At 39.9% G+C, this 22,850-nt stretch overlaps 1 protein-coding gene across 3 annotated transcripts; it reads right to left on the bottom strand.

Moving 5' to 3' along the window:
• Nucleotides 1-362: 362 nt before the first annotated feature.
• Nucleotides 363-21,923, bottom strand: TMPO (thymopoietin). Of its 3 annotated transcripts, none has more exons than XM_039570872.1 (9): nt 21,840-21,923; nt 13,842-13,968; nt 12,056-12,211; nt 10,442-10,542; nt 5,698-5,817; nt 5,484-5,579; nt 4,847-4,957; nt 3,558-3,649; nt 363-2,249 (listed from the first exon to the last, which is right to left on the bottom strand). In XM_039570872.1, the coding sequence occupies exons 2-9, from the start codon at nt 13,903-13,905 to the stop codon at nt 1,958-1,960; spliced, it is 1,032 nt and encodes a 343-aa protein (XP_039426806.1). In that variant the 5' UTR covers nt 13,906-13,968; nt 21,840-21,923; the 3' UTR covers nt 363-1,957. The 3 variants fall into 3 exon arrangements, with proteins under 3 accessions (XP_039426806.1, XP_039426808.1, XP_039426807.1); XM_039570874.1 differs by lacking the exon at nt 21,840-21,923 and adding an exon at nt 21,667-21,831; XM_039570873.1 differs by lacking the exon at nt 21,840-21,923 and adding an exon at nt 18,440-18,458.
• Between the last annotated feature and the right edge of the window lie 927 nt (nt 21,924-22,850).

Here is a 22,850-nt window from a genome sequence, read left to right as displayed (position 1 = left end):
GGTTGTGGCTTTGATGATGCTAACAGTATCCCTGAAGGAGATCAATTGAAAATATTTCATGTAACTAAGAAAGAAAGATATCTTTTACATTAGAACACACAGCAAATGGGTGTGAGAAATAATTTAAAGTGAAAAGGAAGTTCCTTAAGCATTGAAAAACAAATGAAAACTATCTTCTCCCCCCATCCAAATTAAAGGCCTAAGAGAGGCTAAAGGATTATAGCACAAAACTCTGATAATGCAAATATGATAAATATTCCTCCCACCAAGTGACATGGACTGAGTTTATTATCAGATTTTTAACTCTTCTTTTTCAATATGGAAGACTGCAGCAGCACAAAATGACACCACTGATACATCACTTGTCTTGCTTTTGCTGCCTTTCAGCAACTCATTTATTTTGATAAGGAAAATCCACACACATTAAAATCATTTTTATTTTTCTCCATTTTTGACACCAAAAGTGAATGTCTTATGTTACAATTCTCTATAGGATGGACACAAGTTTAGCTATTTGGATTACTCAAAAAAGCAGTTTAGAAGGAAAAAAAACATTAAACAGGAAAAAAACCCCAAAACTATTGCTTTGCTACAAATTACCATGTTTGTCCCAAAGTTCACAGAAAGTAAAGTTTCCCCATAGCTATAGTCTACACAATAATTGTACCTAGAGTAAAAAGATATTGACTATTAACTAATGTTCTCAGCTTTTTATAAGTAGCACTTAAAGAATAAGTAGTATGATTTATTGCAATTTTGTACCAAGCAATAAGACTGAACATCTGTATGCTGCAGATTTAAGCACACCAAAAATGTATACATTCACTTTAAAAAAATTGTTGCTTATCACTCTTCATTGGTAGTAGTGAAGTCAGCTGCCTGCTCAACCAAGTTACACAATAGAGAGTGTTTCAGCATGCTTCCACTGAGAAGAATAGTCAATGGCATGAAAGTAGTAAATCTCACCTTAAAAGATGAAACTGTAGCAGAATATGCAGCAATGCCCTCTTCATACAAGAATAAAACTTCATATGGAATTTTCACACTTTGAGAATACTTCTCTACATGACTATTTAAAGATAATCACATAAAGCTGTGTTGGAAAGACCTCGCTTTTTTAGAAAAGAAAAAAGACCACTGCTAAGGTTGGAATTTAGACTGCTTCAGATAACAATCTTGACCCAAAAAAGTATTTTAGTAGCAAATTATTATGATGTAGTTTTTATTTCCCACACATATTACTAATAAATAAGTTCCTCTAAGACATCTCTTGCCAATTAGATTTGTATTCAGCTCCTACAACACTGTAAGCACTAAAATGAAGGGATACATTTAAATGAAGTTACATTTAAACAGTTACTAATATGATACTAAGACTTTTACAGAAATGCAAACAGGTTTACAGTTACATTTACTAAAAAGTTACAGTAATCTACAGAAAAGGTTGCTGTTGTACTCTATCTACATCCTAAGAGATCAAATTCACTTATATCATTACCAAAAAAATGCATAGAGAAATGCATTTCCCTTTATCCCGTGTTAAAACCCTTCTCCACTATAATCTAGAGACAGAAGTACAACTTCTTTTCTGTACAAAGGAAAAGCTTTAAAAACACAGCTTCACATTTTACTACATTTTTGCCCTTCTCAGCTTCCAAGTTCTTGCAAAAACAAATATACATTTTCTCAAAAGTGAATTTAAAGGATGTCCACATTAAAAAAATAAAGCCTACAAAAAGTTCAAAGATTTAAAAAATGTTACTCCTATGGCAGTGATCTCCTACTAGTCCAAAGTCCAGAAAGTTACCGATGTCCATTTAATATTTCTTCATTTATCCAATTTATCAGGTTCCAATCACATTATTTGTAAGAAGTCCTTGAGCCGATGAGAGGGCAGAAGAGTTCTCTACAATTAAAAAACAGGAGATCAAATTGGGTGTGCCTTTCAGAAAGATATTCATTTGGCACCGCTCTGAGTGACAATATTCATGTATTTAGAGAAAGGATTTCCTTGATTAGTTTCCATTGACTGATAAACCAAAAACATGAAGACTGAAACAACAACAAAGAGAAGAACTTTTATCCACAGGGGAACGGAGCGGTCTTTTTTTATTGGTGGTTTCTCCGACTTGGTGTCAGCCGAAGTACCGTATTTTTGCGCATACTTAGAGTAACTTTCCTCCATTACGAAGTCACTGTGCTCTAGAGGCCGGCTTGCAGCTCCTTTGATTGGTCTACGGCAGCTAGCACTGTTAATTAAAAAAAAGAAAATTGAAATACTGCATTATTTAAAAGAGCAATCTAAAGTACATAGGGAGGTTTTGCTATAATTAAAGAACTAAGAATTTTTTCTGGTGAATACAATACCTGAAATACTATTTTATCATTATCTGTCAAGCGTCAAGACACATTAAAGTTAATAATTCAGTGTTCAAGCAAACAGTCTTTTAAAAAAAATCTCAAATGCTACTTCACCCTATCCACATAAAAAGGATCATAACTGGCAGTCAAACTGTAGAAAGCATCTCCCTCTATTTGCTTTTTTAATGATCACTTAAGCAGCCCCACTGGGATTTCTAAACATAAGATTATCTCTGGCCAATAAAATAGCTACTGATGGCCAAGGCAATACACAGACCCAGAAGACAAAGCAGTAAGGATTTAAAAATCCCCATGTACTCTGCCAAGTTCTTATATACAAGGAGTACACATATATGATTTTTATTTAAAAGAAAAAAAAAAAGTGGTATGGATTTAACTAGACCTCAAAACAAGAGAGCAAACTTGAGTGGTTAGCAGGTACACTACAGTAGTACTAACTGGTACTGGTATATTCACCTTACAATTAAGACTTTATGCAACTGCAGTTTAAATTGAAGCTATAATTAACATGTTGGAAACACAGGAGATGATTTCACATCTTAACATGGGGAAACTTTTTCTCAAATCCTCTAAACAGAGCAGTTTTTAAAATTGCCTAATTAACTAGAAGGTTGTTTCGATTTTTAAATATGAAGATGCAAAAAAAAGAAAAAAACCAAAACCCAAACAAAAAAAAACCCCAAACCCGCAAGTAATAGCCTTTCCTAGATGCCATCCTTATTCATGCTAAGAGTAATCAACATGACTGCCACTTAAATGAAGAAATAGGGTATGTGAAAGTTCCTTCTTTGCAAAAGAAAACTCAAATATATGCTGCAAGATCTTTCCTTAATTTAAAAGCAGGTCTAAGCAGGTGCATCTAGCCAAAAACTTAAATACTGCAAATTATTACTACAGAAAAGCCCTTTCCATTTAAATTCCACATCCAGAAATTCCAATAATAATTCCTACTATAGTACTACCTTGTTCTCATTCCTCCAATTTAAATAAAGAGGGGGCTGTTTTGCTAACAAAACTACGTACATAGAATGGAAGAATTGGTGGCTGTCACAAATGTCATTGAGCCAGAGTGCAAAAACTGTTTCTCAGAAATCTATCAATATAATCAAAAAGTATTTCTCAGCTTAAGTTTACAAGAACTGAAGAAAAAAAAACCCCATAAACCTTAGAAATACCTAATTCCTGTAGGTGTTGATACTTCATAAGGGAACATTTCTTTAAGAATATCCCTTTCTACTCTTCTTTCTTCTGTAGTTCTCTCCGGCACCTAGGAAACAAAAAACAGTTAGAGGCCAAACAGACAGCAAAACAAAAAGCTTCAGCATAGCTATCTCAAGAGACCACAACCATGTGCAATTTGTAAGAATGAATGAGTCACCCAGTGACATTCAAAAAGTCTACTTCTTGAGTTTTAGAAGTTTGTTTAACCTTAATTATTGGCATCCAGCCAGTCACTTTTAGTGTCTCAAAGCATCCAGCGATCTCCTCAGTTTCCTTTAAGATAAAGAATACATTGTATAAATCCTATACACCTGCCAGCCGATGATGTAGATGATCAAAAAAACTTAACCATCACCTCTATCATGGCTGTGTTGAGCAGGTCACAGGACTGGTTGTGGCCAACATAATTTAAAAAGCAGTGATGTGGGCAATCTGTCTCTTCTTGCTGTAATAAACAATGCCACAGTACAGTAAAATACTGACTAAAAAAAACCATCAGCAGTTTGGAATAGATCATCAAGTTTACCCACAACCTTCTACTTGACAACTAAGTCTACATTGCAGTCATATTGTAAATGAAGTGTTAATAGCAGCTTTATCTACGGCTACATGAACAGACAAACGATATCTTGCAATGTAAAATTCCACAACATCACAGTATTACATTAATACAATTACATATACTTGCAGGTGCTTTAGACAGTTCTCCAAGAGACATAACTTTTGACAGCTTGAATAGGTTAACAGTAAAAGAATTATTTTCTTTCTTGATAACTGACAGGAATCTACAGATGCTTTTTTAATTCAGGCATTTGGTCTATAGTAATCCTACTACTTGATTTCCTAAATTAAAGCACATTACGTTTTTTCAGAATAGGCTGTTTTACAAGCTCAAAGGGAGACAACCCAAGTCTACCCTATTTTGAGCTATTCAAAGAATTTAAAAGAAAAAAATCTACACTCTGTTCAGAAAAATAGCAGCACAAGGAGAAATAACATATCAAAACATATTTGTCTTAGGAAAAAAGAAAAAAGCAGATTTTCACACACACAAATCTGAAAGGGGAAGATAAAAATAAGTTTAAATTCTCTTATGTCACGTGACAACACTAGTTTATTTTGACTGGTGTCACCTGGGCAATGACATCCTCCACCCCCTCTGTACTAAGAAATAAGCACATGCACACGAGAATTTTGTTCACAAGAGAGTAAGCAAGAGCAATCTAAGTTTTAATTTATTTACTTCAGCTGCCATCAGTGGTTTCTTTGGTGTTCTTCTGGGCATGTCTGAGAGTTCACTGACTGACAGTGTAGGAGCTGCATGCTTGAAATTTCCAGGCACCCTATTGCCAACCTGCCGAGATTCAAAATTGTTCAAACTCAGAAACAGCCAAAATACAAAATGAAAAGGGGCAAGGTGGCAGAACCAAACAACAAAACCTTTATGTGCATTGAATATATGCATGTTAGAAGTTAACTCAAGAAGGTTATGTGACACATACTCCAAGGTCAGCACAGGAAACACACTGGTTATCATTTCAAGTAGTTTCCTTTAAGCCATTTAGAAACAAAAGCTATTTAGTTCACTAGAAAAGCCAAACTTAAAAGCAAATATTCTGCATGTACTTAAGTTAAGAAAGTAACTAAGCTTTTAAAGTGATTCTTTTCAGCCCTCCCCCCCCCAAAAGACACCTAGGTGTCAACCTAGTCCCATCTCAAAGTGAACATTACATACTAAAACAGATACTGAGTATGTGGTTTCAAAGACTACTGAATAGTCTTGCTTTCTTTAAAACAGTCTTCTATTTGTCCAAAACAGAATGATTCTGTCAGTGAAGATATGTTACAGAAGAATACCACAATTGATTAAACATATTTACTAGGGTCTTGTTGCTTGCAGCCAATATAGTTTCATTTATGGAAGTATTTTCTGATATTACAGCATCATCTATAGGCAACTGTGCTGTAGCTTCCACCTGTTTGTTTAAAACAAACAAAAGACAACAATTGAATAGAAGAGCCACTGGGACCCCAAGAGTGAGAGAAAAAAAAAAAAAAAAAAAAAGCTTGTCTATTATAAAAGCCTCTCATCACCCTTTTTCTTGGTGTTCTTCTTGACACTCTTGTAGTCTCCCTAGAAAATGCCTGCAGAGGTCCACTTTTTGAAGATCCACTTGTCCAGACAGTCTCAGTAACTTCATCTTGAGAATAGGTCTATTCAAGCATCAAACACATGATCATATACATGAAAACCAGCTCCAAACATCAGATGCTCACAACCAAAGGCCAAAATAGCATGCATACTCCAAAAGCAACATGTCTACAATCAAAAAAATGTGGATCCTAATACATTCATTAATGAATAGCTAGCTAGATTAGTAGCTTTGACCATAATACTTACATTTGAGCACACTGTTGTTCAAATACACAACTGAATAGATAATGTCCAACAGTAAAAACTGCTAATTTGCTCACTGCCCTTGAATGAGCTAACACTAGGAGAAGTTACATCGAGTCATGGACAGCAGACATGAAGCTTTCAGGACCATTATATTTCCTGTCTACACACACGCACAAAAATCAATCTATGAGCATAAGCAGAAAGCATCACCTTCTCTACACAGATGGGGTTCTATTCTCTCAAGCAGAGTTGGGAACTGCTTATGCACAGCCTACATTTCAACAGGAACTAATCTTCAGCCACAGGGTCAGGAGGAGACACTTCATGATCTTAAAAGGTTCCACATACAGGGATGAAATTAACAATTTTCATGTAACAGCAGGTTTAAACAATCGAGCCTGACACAGATCTCTCACAATCTAACAGCATGAAGCACCAAACTTTTATAGGCGTTAACAAATGCAGATCATTCCCTATGCTTTACTGCACATTTCACGCTCAAAGCAAATATCCCCCTCAAAACTAATTCCAGGATGGAAAGGGAGATGCGGATCTGCTCCTTCTAGATAACAAGATTTTCTTTTTTATTAGGCTAAGTTTAAAAATAAATATTATTACTTTGTTAATACTTTTATCTTTGCACATTAACACCTCATACAGTGATGCATTACCAAGTTTTTGGAAGTTACACACATTGCTCGATAAAGTCATACACTGCGACTGTCAGTTACAGGTTCAATAGTGGAAATTACTTCACTAGAACAGTATTAGCCCCAAAACAATGTGTTAAGAGAAAAGGCTGAAATGTATTTATTAATTGAGAGGGTACAGTGGAACTAGAAGCTGAGCAGCTTTATGGTTCTATGATAAATTCTATATTACAGCTACTACATACCCAGCAGAGGGAGCACAAGTGCTTCACGTCATTCCAAAGTCACTGAAGTACTTTATAAAACAAATGCACAGACCTCAGGTCCAAACAGATACAGATTTTTTTGTTCAGAATTGTAGATCTCAGCCTAATTCTCCAAAATTCTTTACAATTTAAACAGACTTTTGATGAAACATCTTCTAACCCCGCCCGAAATATTTACCAGACACTGCATTCTCTTTTCTTCCTGCAACCCCTACAATCACAGCTCCCCGCCTCAACCCCATATACTTTTTATTTGAGAGGTGTTCTTTAGAAGCTTAGAGGAAAAAATACTAATTTCAGAGTGTTTTCTACTCAAACACAGTCCACTCAGGAAAGCAGGAAGGCACTCATACTAGCAATGAAGAGCTCCCCATCCCAGACTATTTGACTAGGAATTACTTATCTTCTAATGAAAAGTTAGAAGTACTTCACTTACAACTGCCTCTCTTCTTCAGGCACTTCAATCATATGTTTTAAGTACCAAGTTTCAATTTTTTTCTTGCATGAAAAGTCTAAGAAAAATCAGAATCTACTGCATAAAACCCATCCAGACTTCAGTAGAACACAGTCAACGGACAAAATAAAAAAAATAAAAATTGTTGTCTATAGTTATAGTTATCCTCGCTGTCAACAGATCAGGCCTCTAACCCTATCAAAACGTAACACTCGTGTTAGGTACACCAGCACCCTGTACCTAACCAGAGAAACAACACCACTGTGGTACACAAGCAGTTTTCTGCATGTGCTTTTAACTGTCAAATAACTCATGAGGAGTGGAGCTATAGATTATGACTTTACCTCACCTATCACCTACCAAGTTACTATACAGGTAGTCAAAAAAGATACAGGGAGGAGTAGGGGAACACAGCATATGCAGAAGATCACTGTACAAAGTCTCAGGAGAGAGAGTAGTTAGTTCTACATTGCTCCTTAACATTTACATTGTTTAGCCTGCCTCTTTTTGTCCAGCGCCATTTACTATGAGGTATCAGGCTCAGTTTTGAACTCCAACTCTAGATTCACCTACTGGATTAGAAGGGGGTATTTAAATTAGGGTTTTCTGCCAACTTTTCACTATGAAGAGGTAATTAAACACAAACAGCTGAGCTCAAGTTCATCCAGCCCTCCACTGCTAACTCACTGGTAAGACCCATACACCTGCTCAACCTCCCCACCCAATTTCTTTTGCAGCAGTCTGCTTTAATAAATATCTATTTGCACTCTCAAGAGAACAGCTACATCCAGCCATGCCAAATGACAGACAATCTTGTCAGCTATGTATGTCTGGTCTAAAACAAGTGCTGCACAGGACCTAGAAGCAACTAGCAAGTCTGCTCATGCCACACTGCCCATCAGCTCAGCCTCACCCATTCTTCATAATCCTTGAGCCAATGCCACACAGTACACAACAGTTGAAATAGTTCTGCAGAATAAGCATAGTTCCTTGACACATTAGCTGAAAACCTACAATCCGATTCCAAAGGAAGAAAGGGAGGAAAGAAAAAAAAAAAAAAAATCTTCTCTGCCTTCTGGTTTTCTTCTCAGCAAAATACATGACTACACACTTTCTAGCCAAAAGCACTAAGTTGTTCTTGGCTTCAAGCAGCTGCAAAATTTTACTGGGGGGTGGGTGGGTGGGGCTGTTTGTTGCAGGTTTTTTAGATGGTTTTGTCTGTTTGCTGTATTAAAAAAAAAAAACAACAAAACAAAAACCAAACAGAAGTCCAAAGGTTAAAGGTTTAACAAACTAAGGGGAATTTCTGAAGAATTTGGCAATTTTGAAATTAGGTAATTCTTTTGATATTCCTTTGATTAACTCCTGGTAATTAAAATATGCAAGTTGCAAAATATTGCATCTATACTGCACATGCAAGATTGCAAGATAAAACAGTAATGACCTGATACTAATATAGCAAAACTGGATGACAAAAATATTGAGTAAACAAACATCACTTAAAATGCCACAAAAATACCTCACTAAATCTCTTCTTTTATTCTGTAAGTGGGCTCCTGAAGACTATAAATGATGTTTGCTGACAGCAGAATGAAATATCTCTATTGCACTGAAGCTGTCAGGGATTTCTGGCAGAGTAACAATCTTGAAAAAAGTAATTCTTAAAATACAAGAACATAAAAGAGTCAGATGCTCATTATAAAGACCATCACAAGCAGAAGCTGCCTGAACAAATTAAAGAATATTTGGTGTGTTGAACTGTGTGTGTGCGTTTCAATTTTCTGAAGTAAAATCTGTTCAGCTCATACCCTAAAACTCCAACTTAAAATATGCAGAATTAGTTATGGATCTTCCTAACTGTGTTGTATTACTTCAGGTCATATAGCAGCAATTTACCTGCTTTAAGAGACATCCATAGCTAAAGCATGTTTATACCTTAACACACTCACTAAACAGCAGCATCAGGCATTTAACAAAGTGTTGAGAAAAGTCACTGCCATCTGCTAAAATACACCAAGCAATTAACAAGTCAGATTCTGAGTCAATGAATGCTTCTATACAAGTCCTTTACTGTAGCATAACTCCACTTCTTACTGGTCAGATGAACACTGTAGACTCTAAGTGTCCTAAGCTGGAGAACAGACTATTTAGTGACACTCTCACATCACAAGGACAGATCAGCCATCAACTACCAAACCCTGTATTCAGCAGTTTGAAAATCAGAGGTGCTTCTGTAAAATCCCTCCTGCATCAAGACAGCAGAGCTAGTATTTTTAAGTAAAGGACAGGTAGTACATACAGGGAGATCTAAATTTGTTATTTATTCTTTTTCTTCATAGGAGAAGCTTTTCAACTCTAGTAGTGCTGCTACAAACATAGCTGAAGAAAAAATATTATATAAAAAGATATTATATATATTATATAAAAAATATTATATATATATTATACATGTGTACACACATACGCACACCTATATATAGGCATATACCCAAAAATATTACTGCACATATTTCATGAAAATGAGTCATTAAACAGACATATTTAAAATGCAGATAGAATATAGAATATAGAAGCATACTTGTATCTATATATACCAAACCTGATATATATATGTATTTAAAAACACTTCTTAAAAAAACCCAAAAAAACTCACACACCCCTTTTTCCAGTTTTTTTTTTTAAGAAGCCACTACTTTTATTAAATCAAGTTGATTACAAACATCCAACAGAAAGCCATCAGCCCATGTGACTTAAAAATCTGTCAGGTTTCCTAAACGAAACATGTTAAGATTGCCTACTATTCTTCTCTAGGAGGTGCTACAGCAGCTGGCAAGTCAGACAAACAGATTTTAGCAGACCATAACTTTGAAAATTATCAGAGAGGCTAAAAACAGCCACTATAGTTAATTCACAAGATCTTCATGCTGTAATAGAACAGGCTTTCTAAAAACTTTTAAAAAACGGCATAGCTCACTTAGTCAAATGTGATGTTAAAAGTAGTGAGGTGTTTAGTGAGCACATCACCTGCAGTTAGTAGCTGTTCCACATGCCACTAAAATAAACATACCTGGTTGTGTTCAACGACTCTTTTTTGTTTGAGTGCTACTGGTGTCTTCGTCCTGGCTTTCAGAGGTTCTCTCTTCTCAAGCCTCAGCTCAGTCTTGGGATCTGCAACCAGTTTTAATATAACTAGTTTCTATAATACTACTGGTTGTTGTACCAATTGAAACCAAATGTATTTTAATAAAAATTCATTTTAAGAGGCAACAAAACTCATAAGAGTTACCATTTCCTTAAAAAGCTGTGAAACAGTTATTTCTCTATTGAATGTACAAGAACAAAGACTTTTGAAGAATAACCTTAAAATTATTTTAAAACACTGACCCATGTATTTTGTGCTAAAAATCCTACATTTCAGATAAGCCTTGACCAATTCAGCAGTTCCATTTAGAAACTGGTATCAAATTGCAATTCCTTTAACTGAAGTACTATTCTACTATTGATTGTAGTAAAGGTATTGAAGCTTGTCAATGTTGTTTGAAGTTGTTAGCTTAGTTTCCTTTAAAATATGTCCTTTTACATAAAACCCCATTTTTGATGCAGTAGAAAGGAAAGCGGTTAGCAGTCATCTCATCAATAAGAGGATGTATTATTTCCACTGCTTTTCTAAAACTCTAATAGCATTACACCAACATATTTAAGATTTATTTATAAAAAATATTTTTTGGCAGGGGAGAAGGGAAATTTTGGGTTTGAGTTTTTTCCCCAGTGCGTGAACAGTTCAGTAATTATATGAAGCATATGTAATTTTAAGAAGTTAGCTGTCAGTTGTGACTGGGCTCTTGGCTGTCCCAAAACCTAATAAATCAATCTCTAACATCCTTTCCCTCTCAAAAGTGCAAGAGATAAAAACTGAAAAACAAGCCCAAATACGCAAGGGACATCAACTACTAGTTGTATTTCAACCCTGTCTGCCCTATGCCCATGGAAATTCATGTAAAAACAACAACAACAAAAAAACCACTACCAAAACAAACCACACTAAATAAGCATCTTCTAACATTCCATTCAAGTAATTCTTTAAAACCTGTGCTGTTTTTATTTTTTGTAAACTGGGTGTGTTTTAGATTCCGCTTCCCCCACCACTACACTTCCTTGATACACACCTGGTATTAAAACCACAAAAAACACACCCAGGACCAACCAATCAAGCCACCCCCAACTAAGTCCATAAGGAACACAGCATAAAAAGGGTTGGATCATAAGTCCTAGACATTAAACAAAAAAGTACAAAAGTTTAATAAGCAAACATTCATTCACTATCCAATAGTAAATAACTACTGTGAGCACCATAAGACAAATTGGACTGGTACTTAAGTATGAAGTGAGAAGAACATTGAAACACCCAATATGCAGTTCTCCTGTCTATTGGATTTACAGGCTCCTGTCTAGGGAGAATGGATGAAAGGGACCAGTTCAGCAGCAAAAGGTTTCCTTTCCCAGAACAGGCACCTGGATCACTGTGCTAGTATGCATGATCAAGTACATGACTCACAGGGCCCCACAGCAGTATCTTACAGCCTCACCCAACAGCAAGACCACACTCTCTTTAGGTTTTGACTGCAAGTAATATTGATGTATAATTTGAATGGTTCCCACGCAAGTTCCACTCAAGTCTTACCTTCTTCATTATCACTGTATTGGTCGGAATCATTGTTCCCATTCTGTCTGGTGTTCTCAGTAGTTGAAATCGCTGGGAGAGGCACAGGTGCCTTCAGCTCAGGACCTTGTTCCATCAGTTTCAAAAGCTTTTTCTCATAAAGTTTCCTAGTAGTAGCTATAACAAGGAAGGATACATGCTAAAGATACAGTTTCAATCTTTCCTGACTTGACTGATAGAACTTGGCTGTTCCATATTCTCTGGGAATTTCTGAACATAATGTTTTATTTTTAATCAGTTTGTATGGCCCACAGTGTCTATATATATATACACACACACCCTCTCTAGGTACACAACCCTGCCTCTAAGGCTTCTAACTTTTCAGTTCAAGAGAACTCTTAGATAAATTTAGACCTCTTCATAGGCTGAAAGTTACAAAAAGGAAATCTAGCAAAAGGGAATTTACCTGCTTCTTAGATGTTTTGTTTCATATGTTGCAATATACAAGTTGTTATGCCCTCACAAAAAAATTAGTGAGTTTGATATTGCAATAGTTTCCACGCAGATTGCACTATTATTCTAATTCCCCTACACTGGAATTAATGCCCCTGCCTTTGCCTTGTTGGCAAATTCAGTCCAATGAGCATCAGAGGTGGTGCAAGCAAGCAGCAATAACAGAACTTTCTGCTTGCTGCCATCTAGCCATGGGGTTGGCTTGCTTGATCCAAGAGGACAGTTGTTTAAAAGGTATCAAGTCTAGCACATACTTCCATATCTGGACTTTGCTGGCAAAAAATTCTGTAGAGGTGGCTAGTGCCTGACCTGTTAGCTGCAGAAAGAAAATTCTAACCTTTGAAGTTTTCTGATAAGAGGAAACCACCATTAAAAAGAAATGGCAGCCTCTCAAGAAACAGTGCATACCCTTTAAGAATTAATGGCTTTAAATTAGACCAAATCTGAATGTCTTTCCAGTGGACTACATAGGTTCTTGAGTTTTTCATATTTGAGTACTATCCAAAAGGTACAGGATGAATAGCAAGGCATGCAGAATCAGCTAACTGAAAATATTACAAATAAGACTTTGAATACACACAGGACTGCAGGCTCAGTCCCTGACATTTCCATCCACCTAGAATTTCAAGAACATTCCACAGAAGGCTCTGCATAATACAGTCAACATCTTTTTCTGAAGAGTTGTGAAATCAAATTCCCTTGCCATTAGGCTACTGCACAATCTGAAAGGAGAGGCACTTTGATCCCACATCACAGATGAGTGCCCAAGGCAGGAGATTAGGCTGGGGTCAGGACTACTCCTGCCATAGGCCAGCATACAGGACAGAATGCTAGGCTAGAAAAAAAACATTAGCAAAGGAAAACATTACTGCACAATGCAGTGCGTAGGAAATGCTCTAGGGAAAGGGAAGTTCCCTGTTCTCATTCTGCTCTCAATACTATTAGGTTATTATGTAAGATGTATTTCCTATTTAAGTGGGCCCAGGTCTAAGCCTCTGTATCAGAAGACCTAATTATCCCAGCACCGAACTTTAACTAATAGTTACACAGCTCAGAACAGAAGTTGGAACATCTCCAGCTGGCCTAGAACATGAGAAGCAAGCTGCAGACTTGCCCACCTGCAATGCTTCAAGTCTTTGCAATGTAAACATTTCAGTGAAAATATCCTATGTGGGAAGTAGGATTGCAACAGTACTGGTATTAAAAAGTACCTGTATCAGGGGAACTTAGAGAACTCACAAGTGAGGTTTAGTGAGAAAAAACAGATTAATATCTGCTAGTTCAGTTGACCTACCTACAATTGGGCCAGGATTTACTCCATACTTCATAAGTTGCTCTTGAAGGTCTTCATTACTCATCTCTGTTATATCTAGGTCATCCTTCTCCTCTGGTCTGGGTTTGTCAGTTTTCTTTGTAGCTTTCTGAGAGTAGGAGGGAGAAATGAGAGACAGGGTGTTTCCAGTTAATACTGAACACATCTTTTTCTTCTAAGGGAATAGGAAGACATAAGAGTACTAAACATAAAAACCCAGAAAAAATTAATTCTATTCTCCCCCATGATCACTACTAAAGCTTACGTGAAACAGTACAGACATTTACACCTGCTAAGCAAATACACACAGGTTTTCTACTTAGGAAGGAAATACCCATTACAAGCCTCCTCCAGAGTTAAATAAAAAAATCACTCATTATTCTGGTCTTGTGTTTTAATTTGAAATTCAAGTATACAGTGGGAAGGGATTGCTTTCCTGGGACTGGAGAAGTAAGCTTCTAGCTGTTTCACCATCACTACACAAAACTACAAATATTTATGTTACATTGGCATTTCTTTGCATTATTTTTTCTACCTGGTAGGTCAACATTTCTTCCTCTAATGATAAGGAAGAAGCTCTTTAGTATCTACATACTTTCAACCAAGTTTGCAAAATCCCTATTCCTACTTGTCCTGGCATTCTCTGGCATGAGATTACATGATGTTACAAAGTGAGTGCAAGAAAGGCAAAAATCAGAAAACTCTCAAATTTTCAAAATCCTGCTTGTTTGCTTAGGCCTCTGCTACTTGTAGCTCTAATAAATTCTAAACCCAACTCTGGCAACACTACTTGAACAGTTTGCAGTGTATCATCACCACATACAGATGGCTATCAAAATAATCTGCTGAGATGCTACTCCTAAATTAGCAGTTTCTGCTTGATCCAAACAGAGCGATCATAACATTCCTCCAACTTGGGAAGCCTCTGTTACTGTAATAGGCATTGTGAAAGGGAAGAGGTAAAACAGAAAAAAGCATGCTTAGGATTTGCACGCTCTTTACTAAGAAAGACCTTGATACTGCTTTGAAATAAGTCATATTTGTATCTCAAAGTTGTATGATACAAGCAGAAACTATTTCTACACTTATCATTTTTCTCAACTCAGTTGTCCAGAGGGCCTACCTGGTTTGTTTGGTACTAACAAAAGACTAAAATTCCAAATACAAATATGCTATAAACACTCAGTAATAATTAACAGGTCTTTTTCCTTGTTGCATTTTATAAGATAGCAACAAAACACTTTAAGATGATTGACATGAGTCAACAGTATCTATCTAGCTATTAATGCCAGTTCAATATTTGTTTGCATGCAAGCTTGGTCTTGCCTCAAATATCTTGGTATTTTAAAGGTAATCAGGGACTGTATGAGGATTTCTCAAATATATCTGACTCCAGATTTTCCTCTATCTTCTGGATTGCAAATATTTTCCAGCATAATGAACTTAAAATCAGTGGCTGAAAAGAAACAATCTCCAAGAGATCATGGTATTTCTTTATTCTAAGAAATAGACTCCAAATAATCTGAAGAAAGTATAGGGTCATTAAAGTGGCAGATTTGACCAAAGACAGATTTACAACTCACTTTATCAGTCATTCAATTCCTAATTAGTTTTTGAAGTAATTGAGCCTCCTTACATAGTACACAAGAAATAATCAACCTGCAGATGCACAAGACTTTTATCCACTTTTGAACATGTTGGTCATAACATATGTCAAGGTAAATATCACATTAACTTCAATTTCATGTTAAACGCATTTTTTCTGGACTACTGAACTGTCCAAACAGAAAAAACGCTGGGTTTTCTTGTTGAGATCTGTTTAGACTAATAACAGCTTTGGTGCTCGCTCACATCACCAAGCAGATTAACTGAGATGGTATTCTATATTTCAGAAGAAAACGACCATGGTGCAGGAAGTTGACATTCCAATGACACTTCAGAGAAACTGGAAACCTAATTTAATGTACCTCTACCTTTGTTCACTTAGAGACTACAGAAGATACTATAACAATATACACCAGAAGAACTACTCAGCATTCTACAGGATGCTTTACAGAAATCTTACCTATCAGAAATCTAATTGCAACTAATGAGTACTAGGGTACTTTAACACAAACTCACATATCTCATGGTTTCTTTGTAGTTTTTTTCCTTCAAAATACCATTTCACTTTCCCCTGCACTACTGTAACAAACAGAGAGCATCAGAATAGTCAGTTTCAGCAAAGAAAAAGGGTACGGAGGCGATGAAAAAAGTTGTAAGTAATCTGTGTTCTTCAATAATTGGGTCAGAGTTGATTTTGTGTTCTGCAAGGTCACAATTTTTACTTTTGAACACCTATTCTCCTTAGAGCAGGAGCAAATTACTTCCCTTGTACAAGTAGAAAGCTGCCATTTAACCATTCACTGGACCACAAGATGAGTCCCTAGAAGCAAAAGGCAGGATAGAAGAATTTCTCATACCTTGGCTGTGGTATGACAGCATTAACTTCAGCAACAGCACTAGCTTTAATCACCACTACTATTATAGTATAATGCACCACTACACTTCCTGTGCATCATGACAACTTATCCACTGGAGTACACCATGAGACAGATCAAAAAACTAGCTTAAAAGTTTATCACTGTGAATTAAAAACAAACACAAAAAACCACACCCACATTTTCCTGGTCTATGACCACTAGCAAAATTTGTCTTACTGTGGTGCAGAGATGAAACGCCTAAAATGAAATTGTGGAAATATCCAGGATTTACCAAAGTAAGGTGGTACAGCTGACCACTTTGCCCATAATGTAAATATTTTGCAATAATACACCCAAATCTATGTAAATATTTTTGCATATATACCCAAACCAATAAATCCTTATCTGAAGATCTTCTAATCCCATCCAGAGCTAGCATCATAAAAAAAAATATTTCTAGTCATTCTATTTTCTAGAAAGCAAAAGATGGAAGAGTATCTGCACACTTCACTTGAGAGAGATTTGTTCACATCAGAGACAGCAATTTGGTAGTGGTATCTGTCAGTCTCAGTTTCCTATTACCCAGGAACTAACTCTTCAAACAACTACTGTGAATTATAAGCATGAGGCTGCCACACAGCATTCTCAGTGCTAGGGCCACATAAAAACAAGAGCATAAGAGAAGCTCATCTCCTCCAAGTATCATCTCTTGACTGCACAAAGCTTTCACATTCTTTTGCTAGCAAGAAGAGCAGAAAATGCAAGCAACCAGGATTCAAACTTGGAAGATACCTATCCCTTACCTCACCTTTGGCATTCCTGCTGAATAGAAATGAACAGCCAGAGATCAGCTTAATCAGGCAAACTTCATGAGCACCTGTACTAGTCCTAGCACTGTTCCAAAGATGAGCATAAGAGACATGTTAAGAGCCATTAAATAATAAAAACAACTATGAGACATCAGCAGAAAACTATTTTCAAATCCCAAATTAAATAGCATCTAGATCAAGATACACAATGATTTTAATCCCCAACAGGGATTAAACTAGAAGTAGTGAGGGTAGGGGCTCATTTATGATTTCTCTGACTGAGGTTAAGATAGGCTAAAGAAAGCCCAAATCATACCAATAGAATGCTGTTTAATTCTCCAGTTTGCAGAGCTCCCTCTAGTAAAAAATAACTATTTCTCTTAGGAGAGATGAAGATAAGGAACTGGATATAGAAAGTGTTAATAATAGATAGGTCTTTATTCCACTTGTACTTTTTATTCTACCATACACAAACATTTCCTGCAGAAGAACTTCCTTTTTTAAAAATCAAGTCCTACTGAACTTTTTAACCTCAAAAGCCTGGAAACAATATTTACCAAAAGCTACAGGACAGACAAAATAAACAATGGAAAGGAAATTATGCAGCAGCAACTCAAAGATACTGATACACACAACTTAAAGAATTCACTACCTTCTAACCATAGTTAGTAAGTGCCAGGCTTAGAATTTCCAAGCCTATGTACAGAAACAGTCGTAAATTATACTACTATGGACTATTCAACCCTTCCACCCCCTTCTCCTCCCAGACACTAATTTCCATGTTACTTGGTAAAGGAAATGTACCCACTCAAAGTCTGAAGGTGCAGAACAGCACGGCAGGACTTCTCACTGTAGTGGGAACTAGCTTGGTCAACTCATCCCTACTGCCCACAGCTTTCTCTCAGCCAGCAGATGAGCACCTTTTAGAAGGCCACTGAGGTTTTGAACTGTGCTCTGGGTCACATTTGCGCAGCACATCATAATTAAGACATACAGCCACATAGGAAACACCAAATAGAGTCCCTTCCTTCACTGGGCACAGTGCTTTACAGTGTCTCACCTTTCCAAGCATGCAGTTCCACTTTCCACACACTTAATCTTCATAAACTACCAGTTTTACTATTACCTTCTCTTTTCCAATAGGGAAGGGGTTGAAGCTGTTGCTACCTCAGCTACAGATATCACAGCCACATCATTCTGACCATGAAGAGCTGAAGCTGGCTCTTTATTTACTTGACTACTTGATTAGAACAAAAAAACCCCAACAAACCAAACAAACACCCCCCCCAATCAAACCAAACATCTTTACCTGATAGGTCTCTTCTATGACCTTTCAAACAGGCCCTTCAGGTCCAGATGTTCTCATCATACCTTCATTAACAGAAGGAGACATTTGACTGATCTTTTTAAAATTGTCACTTTAAAGGTGAAAAATATCACTCAATATATATTTTAGAAGTGATCCTTCCAGGACATGTAATACACCAATAAGCTCAGTCATAGTAATCTACACATTCTAAGTTCTGAACAGTTCCCATTTGACAACAGCATCAAGACAATATTTTCGGTATGTGCTTTAAATAACGGTCCTAAAGAGGCAAAAGTGTCATTTCAAAGTTACTTTTCCTGTGAGCCCTCTGTCCTGATATTCAGTCCATAACTAACCAGGACGAGGGGCATTCAGATGCAGATGGCTCCCCCTGCAGCAAAACGGTGTCTTGCATACCCAGTCACAGTCCTCTCATACCACTATGTTAAACAGGCTTAGGGGGGAAAAAAAAGTTGCTCAAAAACATTAGTAGAGCTGGAGAAGCTGGCTCCTCCAGACAATATTATCAGACTGAGGCACAAGCAGGCATGATTTTAAAGGCTTTTCCTCTCCCGATAGGAATATATAGCCAAAGTCAGCTGTATACTCTTGGGCTGGATAGAGCTAAACCAGAAGAGTGATGGATTCCAAACACATCATTTGCAACAGAATTCAAACTATGGGACTTTGTCTCCGCACAGCTTTTATCAATATTAACTTCTAAGTGCATTATCAAATGCCCAGAACTTAGAAAAAAGAACACTTAAATGACAGTGTAGACAGTTCAAATTACTAATGACTGCAGCCATGCCAAAACACTAACGCCAGTATTAAGAGACGTGGTTTAGCTTTCAGTGACTGCAGCACGGCTATTCAGATCACTCCTCTGCACTTGTTGCTCACAGCCGTTCTAAGACACGCGATGGCTGCCGCCCTTCAGGGCCCATAAGCCAGCCAGCGAGCCCGCAGGTGCCGCCGCTCGGACCGCCGCCGCCGCCCCCCGGCGGTGCCCAGGGCCCCGGCGCGCCCCCTGGCGCCCGGCCCCGCCCGCCAGCCCTGCCCGCACCGCCGCACGGGCCGCGCCCCTCGCCCGCGCTGCTCCGCCCTCGGACTCCTCTACACACACGAGGGCTGCAACCCAGCCTGGCGGCAGGCTCAGAGAGGCTTATAACTATTTGCTCTTAATAAACGGAAGGGTGAGCGGGCCCAGAGAGGGACGGGGGGAGGCCCGTTCCTTTATTTTATTCCTCCTTTCCATAAAGCCTGGCAGTTCCAGCTTCCCCCCTTGGCCCCTTATTTCTAATTTCTTTCAGACATTTGAGTGCTTTCCCTCCTGTTCTTTCTTAATGTTATCAAAATGTTTTGCTTTGTTTTTTCACCAGAATCCCAGTCCTCTGGGATGTCAGACTTTCCTCACTCTTCGTCTTCCTGCTAACTGTTCTTGGGGCAAATCACTCTGAGACACGTGTGCTATGCTTTATGAAGGAGAGCCGATCAGACAAACACCCTTATGCCAAAAGACATTAACAGGGATAACAGTTACTCAAGCTACAAGCAGTTTCCGTACTCAAGTGGCACAAAGGAGGAACAAGCACACATCATCAAAGTTTGTTTTGCTTGGCAGGTATTGTTTGTGATTTTTCTGCGTGTTTTGGGTTGGATTGGTTGTTTGAGGGGGGAAGATGACACAACACAGGGCACAACAGACCCAAATCTGGGCAACTCTCACTAGAATATTTGCTGAAGTTCTGATGATACAGTGCTCTGATACTGACATACAAGATAAGCATAAATAGCACAGAGCCTTCCAGACATTATTAATGAAAGTGTAGGAGTACCACCCATTCTGTAAACATCAAAAAAGTCACCCATAATTGTTTAAGCTTAAGCACTGTGGAAAGGAAAAATCAGATCTGGGATAGGAACTAGCACTTCTGAGACGCTTCTCCTCCGACAAGCATGAAACAAGTCAGATTAAAGCTCATCCTGTTTTACGCAAAAGCACTTTATGAATGCTATCAGCAGACCACTCTAAGTCAGAGAAACGTCTGTTTCACTGTAAGGTTACTTCAGTAAATGCCAGTTAAGCGTCTGAAATAGACAGATGTCAAAAAGAGGTAAATAACTTGGTTTTAGAGATCTCTTCCTCTTGAAGTTAGTTTTTAATTTCTTAATTCAAGAAGTGTTCTTTTGGGCTTTTGAAGGTTAAATGGTGATAGGCCTTCAAAGGACTCCGTTCCATGGCACCCTTTTTACTAATGACCTTTGAAACATAGTATCTAAGATACAATTAAATAGTTGTACTACCACACACTTTACAACTCCGGAAGCTGACAACCATAATCCAAGTCTTTTCTTGAGACCAGACATCTTAGAATTATCAATTACAAGATTACTTTCTCAATATATGCAAATATATGGTCCATTTATGAAAAATTAAGAAGGAAATCACATCTTCCCAAAGAGAAGAATTCCAAATGGCATCAGCTCCCCCTCTTTCCTTACGTGTGATAAAGTCTAAGAAAACAAGCACAGTGAACTAACTGAACAGGCACCAGAGGCACTTTGCTATACAACGCATCTTAGATACCTACATTACGCAGACCCTCTTTACACTAAACAACCCACTTCATTAAGCGAAACAAACTAGCTGTTCCCTTCACAGCTTCATCCTCTCATCTAGAGGTATTTACACCGAGACAGCGGACGGGAGTCCTTTCCTGAGCAAGCTGCAACCTCGGGCAGTTCTCTTGTTTCGCTCCTCCAACACCCAAATAGTCTACTTAGGAGACCCCCCGCCAAGACACTATAAAGGTTTCCCAATTTACAGTCGGGGGCCGTCGCACTCTCCACGCGCGGTCGCGCTGCCCCTGCCCACCCGAGCCAGCCCCTCCAGGAGGCGCACAAGGCGGGACACATCCTAGAGGCGCAGCCGGCGGCCCCTGGGCACCGACCCGCTGTCCCAGCTCGTGCCCCGGCGCGGGGCGGCCGCTCGGGCAGCGCCGCTGCCCCTCTGCCCGAGGCGGTGGCACCGTCCTGGCCGGGCGCGGTGCCGCCCTCAGCCGAGTCGGAGACTCTCCCGACCCCGCGCGAGGGCCCCGGCGCGGCGTGCCGCTCCCCGAGCCGCGGCCGGCGGGCGGACGCGGCCAGCCCCGTTCGGGCGGGAAAGCGGGCCCGAGGCTGCCGGGAAGCCGAGGCGGCGCGGGCGGGAGGCAGCGGTACTCACCCCGCCCGGCGGCGGCAGCGCCGCGGCTCCGGGCGCCGAGAGGTGTGGGCTCCCGCTCCTCGTCCGCTGGAAAAGTCGGGCTGCGCAAGGGCGGGCGGGTTGCGGGCGGTGAGGTGCTGCAGGTAGAGCTGCACGTACACGTCCTTGCGCTGCTCGCCGCCCGGGAGGCTTAACATTGTTAGCGATCAGCTCGCTCTTCAGCTTCTCCTTGGTCAGCACCGACGGATCCGCCCAGGAACTCGGGCATCGCCGCCGGCCGCAGCCGCCGCCGCTCTCCCGGGAGAGGCACCAACAAAGCGCGGGGAGAAGGGGCGGGGGAAGCGGCAGGAGGTGGAGGACTCGCCTGCTCCGCGCCAGGGACCAGCTCCACAGCGGGCGGGCGCGCGCACCGAGCGCTTCTTCCCAGCCGGCAATAAACCGCGCCCTGATTGGCGGGAAGGGCAACGAAGCGGCCTCGCTATTGGCTGTCGGGCGGAAAAGGGGCGGGGCGCGCGGGCGCAGCGGCGTTGGTGCTTTGCGCGAGGGACAGTAACGCAGTTTAAATTCGGCTCGGGCGGGAGAGGCGCGCGGGGGTGGTGCTCGCGCGCGCAGGCGAGGGCGGGGGGCTGTCCGCGCCCCGCGGGTCCCGGGGCCTTCTCGGGCCGCAGGTGTGCCCCCGCCGCCGCGACCGCCCCTCCCTGCCGCCAGCGCCGGGGAGGCGGTTCATGAGATCCCGCTTACCTGCTGTGATCCCGCTGTCCTGCCGCGACACCTGCCGCCGCCTCTGCCCGCGGCCCCGCAGGCACCTGCGGCCCTGGCGGAGCGCGCCGCGGGCGTCCCTCCTTCCCTCCCGCGCTCAGCACCGCGGGCTGGGCGGGCACGGGAGTTCTCTCTGCCCCAGGATAAGCGTCTTCGCCCAACCCGTTAGCTGTCGGGCTCCAGAAGAAATCCAGCCGGGAAATCGGTAGCTAACCTGTTAGTGTGACTACCGCCGGTGTACTGACTTAAGCGTAAAAAAACCCCAAACTCGCAGCTATAGTTCTGCGGAGGTTGAAAGGCGTATAGTTGTTTTATTTATTTATTTGTAAAGCCGACTTCCAAAATGTCACACGCGTGTCCCTGCTGGGAAAGTTCGGCTGAGTTCAAGACTGCAGTCCTACAGTCTTTAAACAAGCGGGTTAAATCCTTCTGTGTTTACAAGCTGCT

The sequence above is a fragment of the Corvus cornix genome, chromosome 1A (assembly GCF_000738735.6).
Source record: "Corvus cornix cornix isolate S_Up_H32 chromosome 1A, ASM73873v5, whole genome shotgun sequence".
NCBI classification, from domain to species: domain Eukaryota; kingdom Metazoa; phylum Chordata; class Aves; order Passeriformes; family Corvidae; genus Corvus; species Corvus cornix.
The sequence above is the reverse complement of the archived record's forward strand: the minus strand, read 5'-3'. Positions and strand labels throughout refer to the sequence as shown.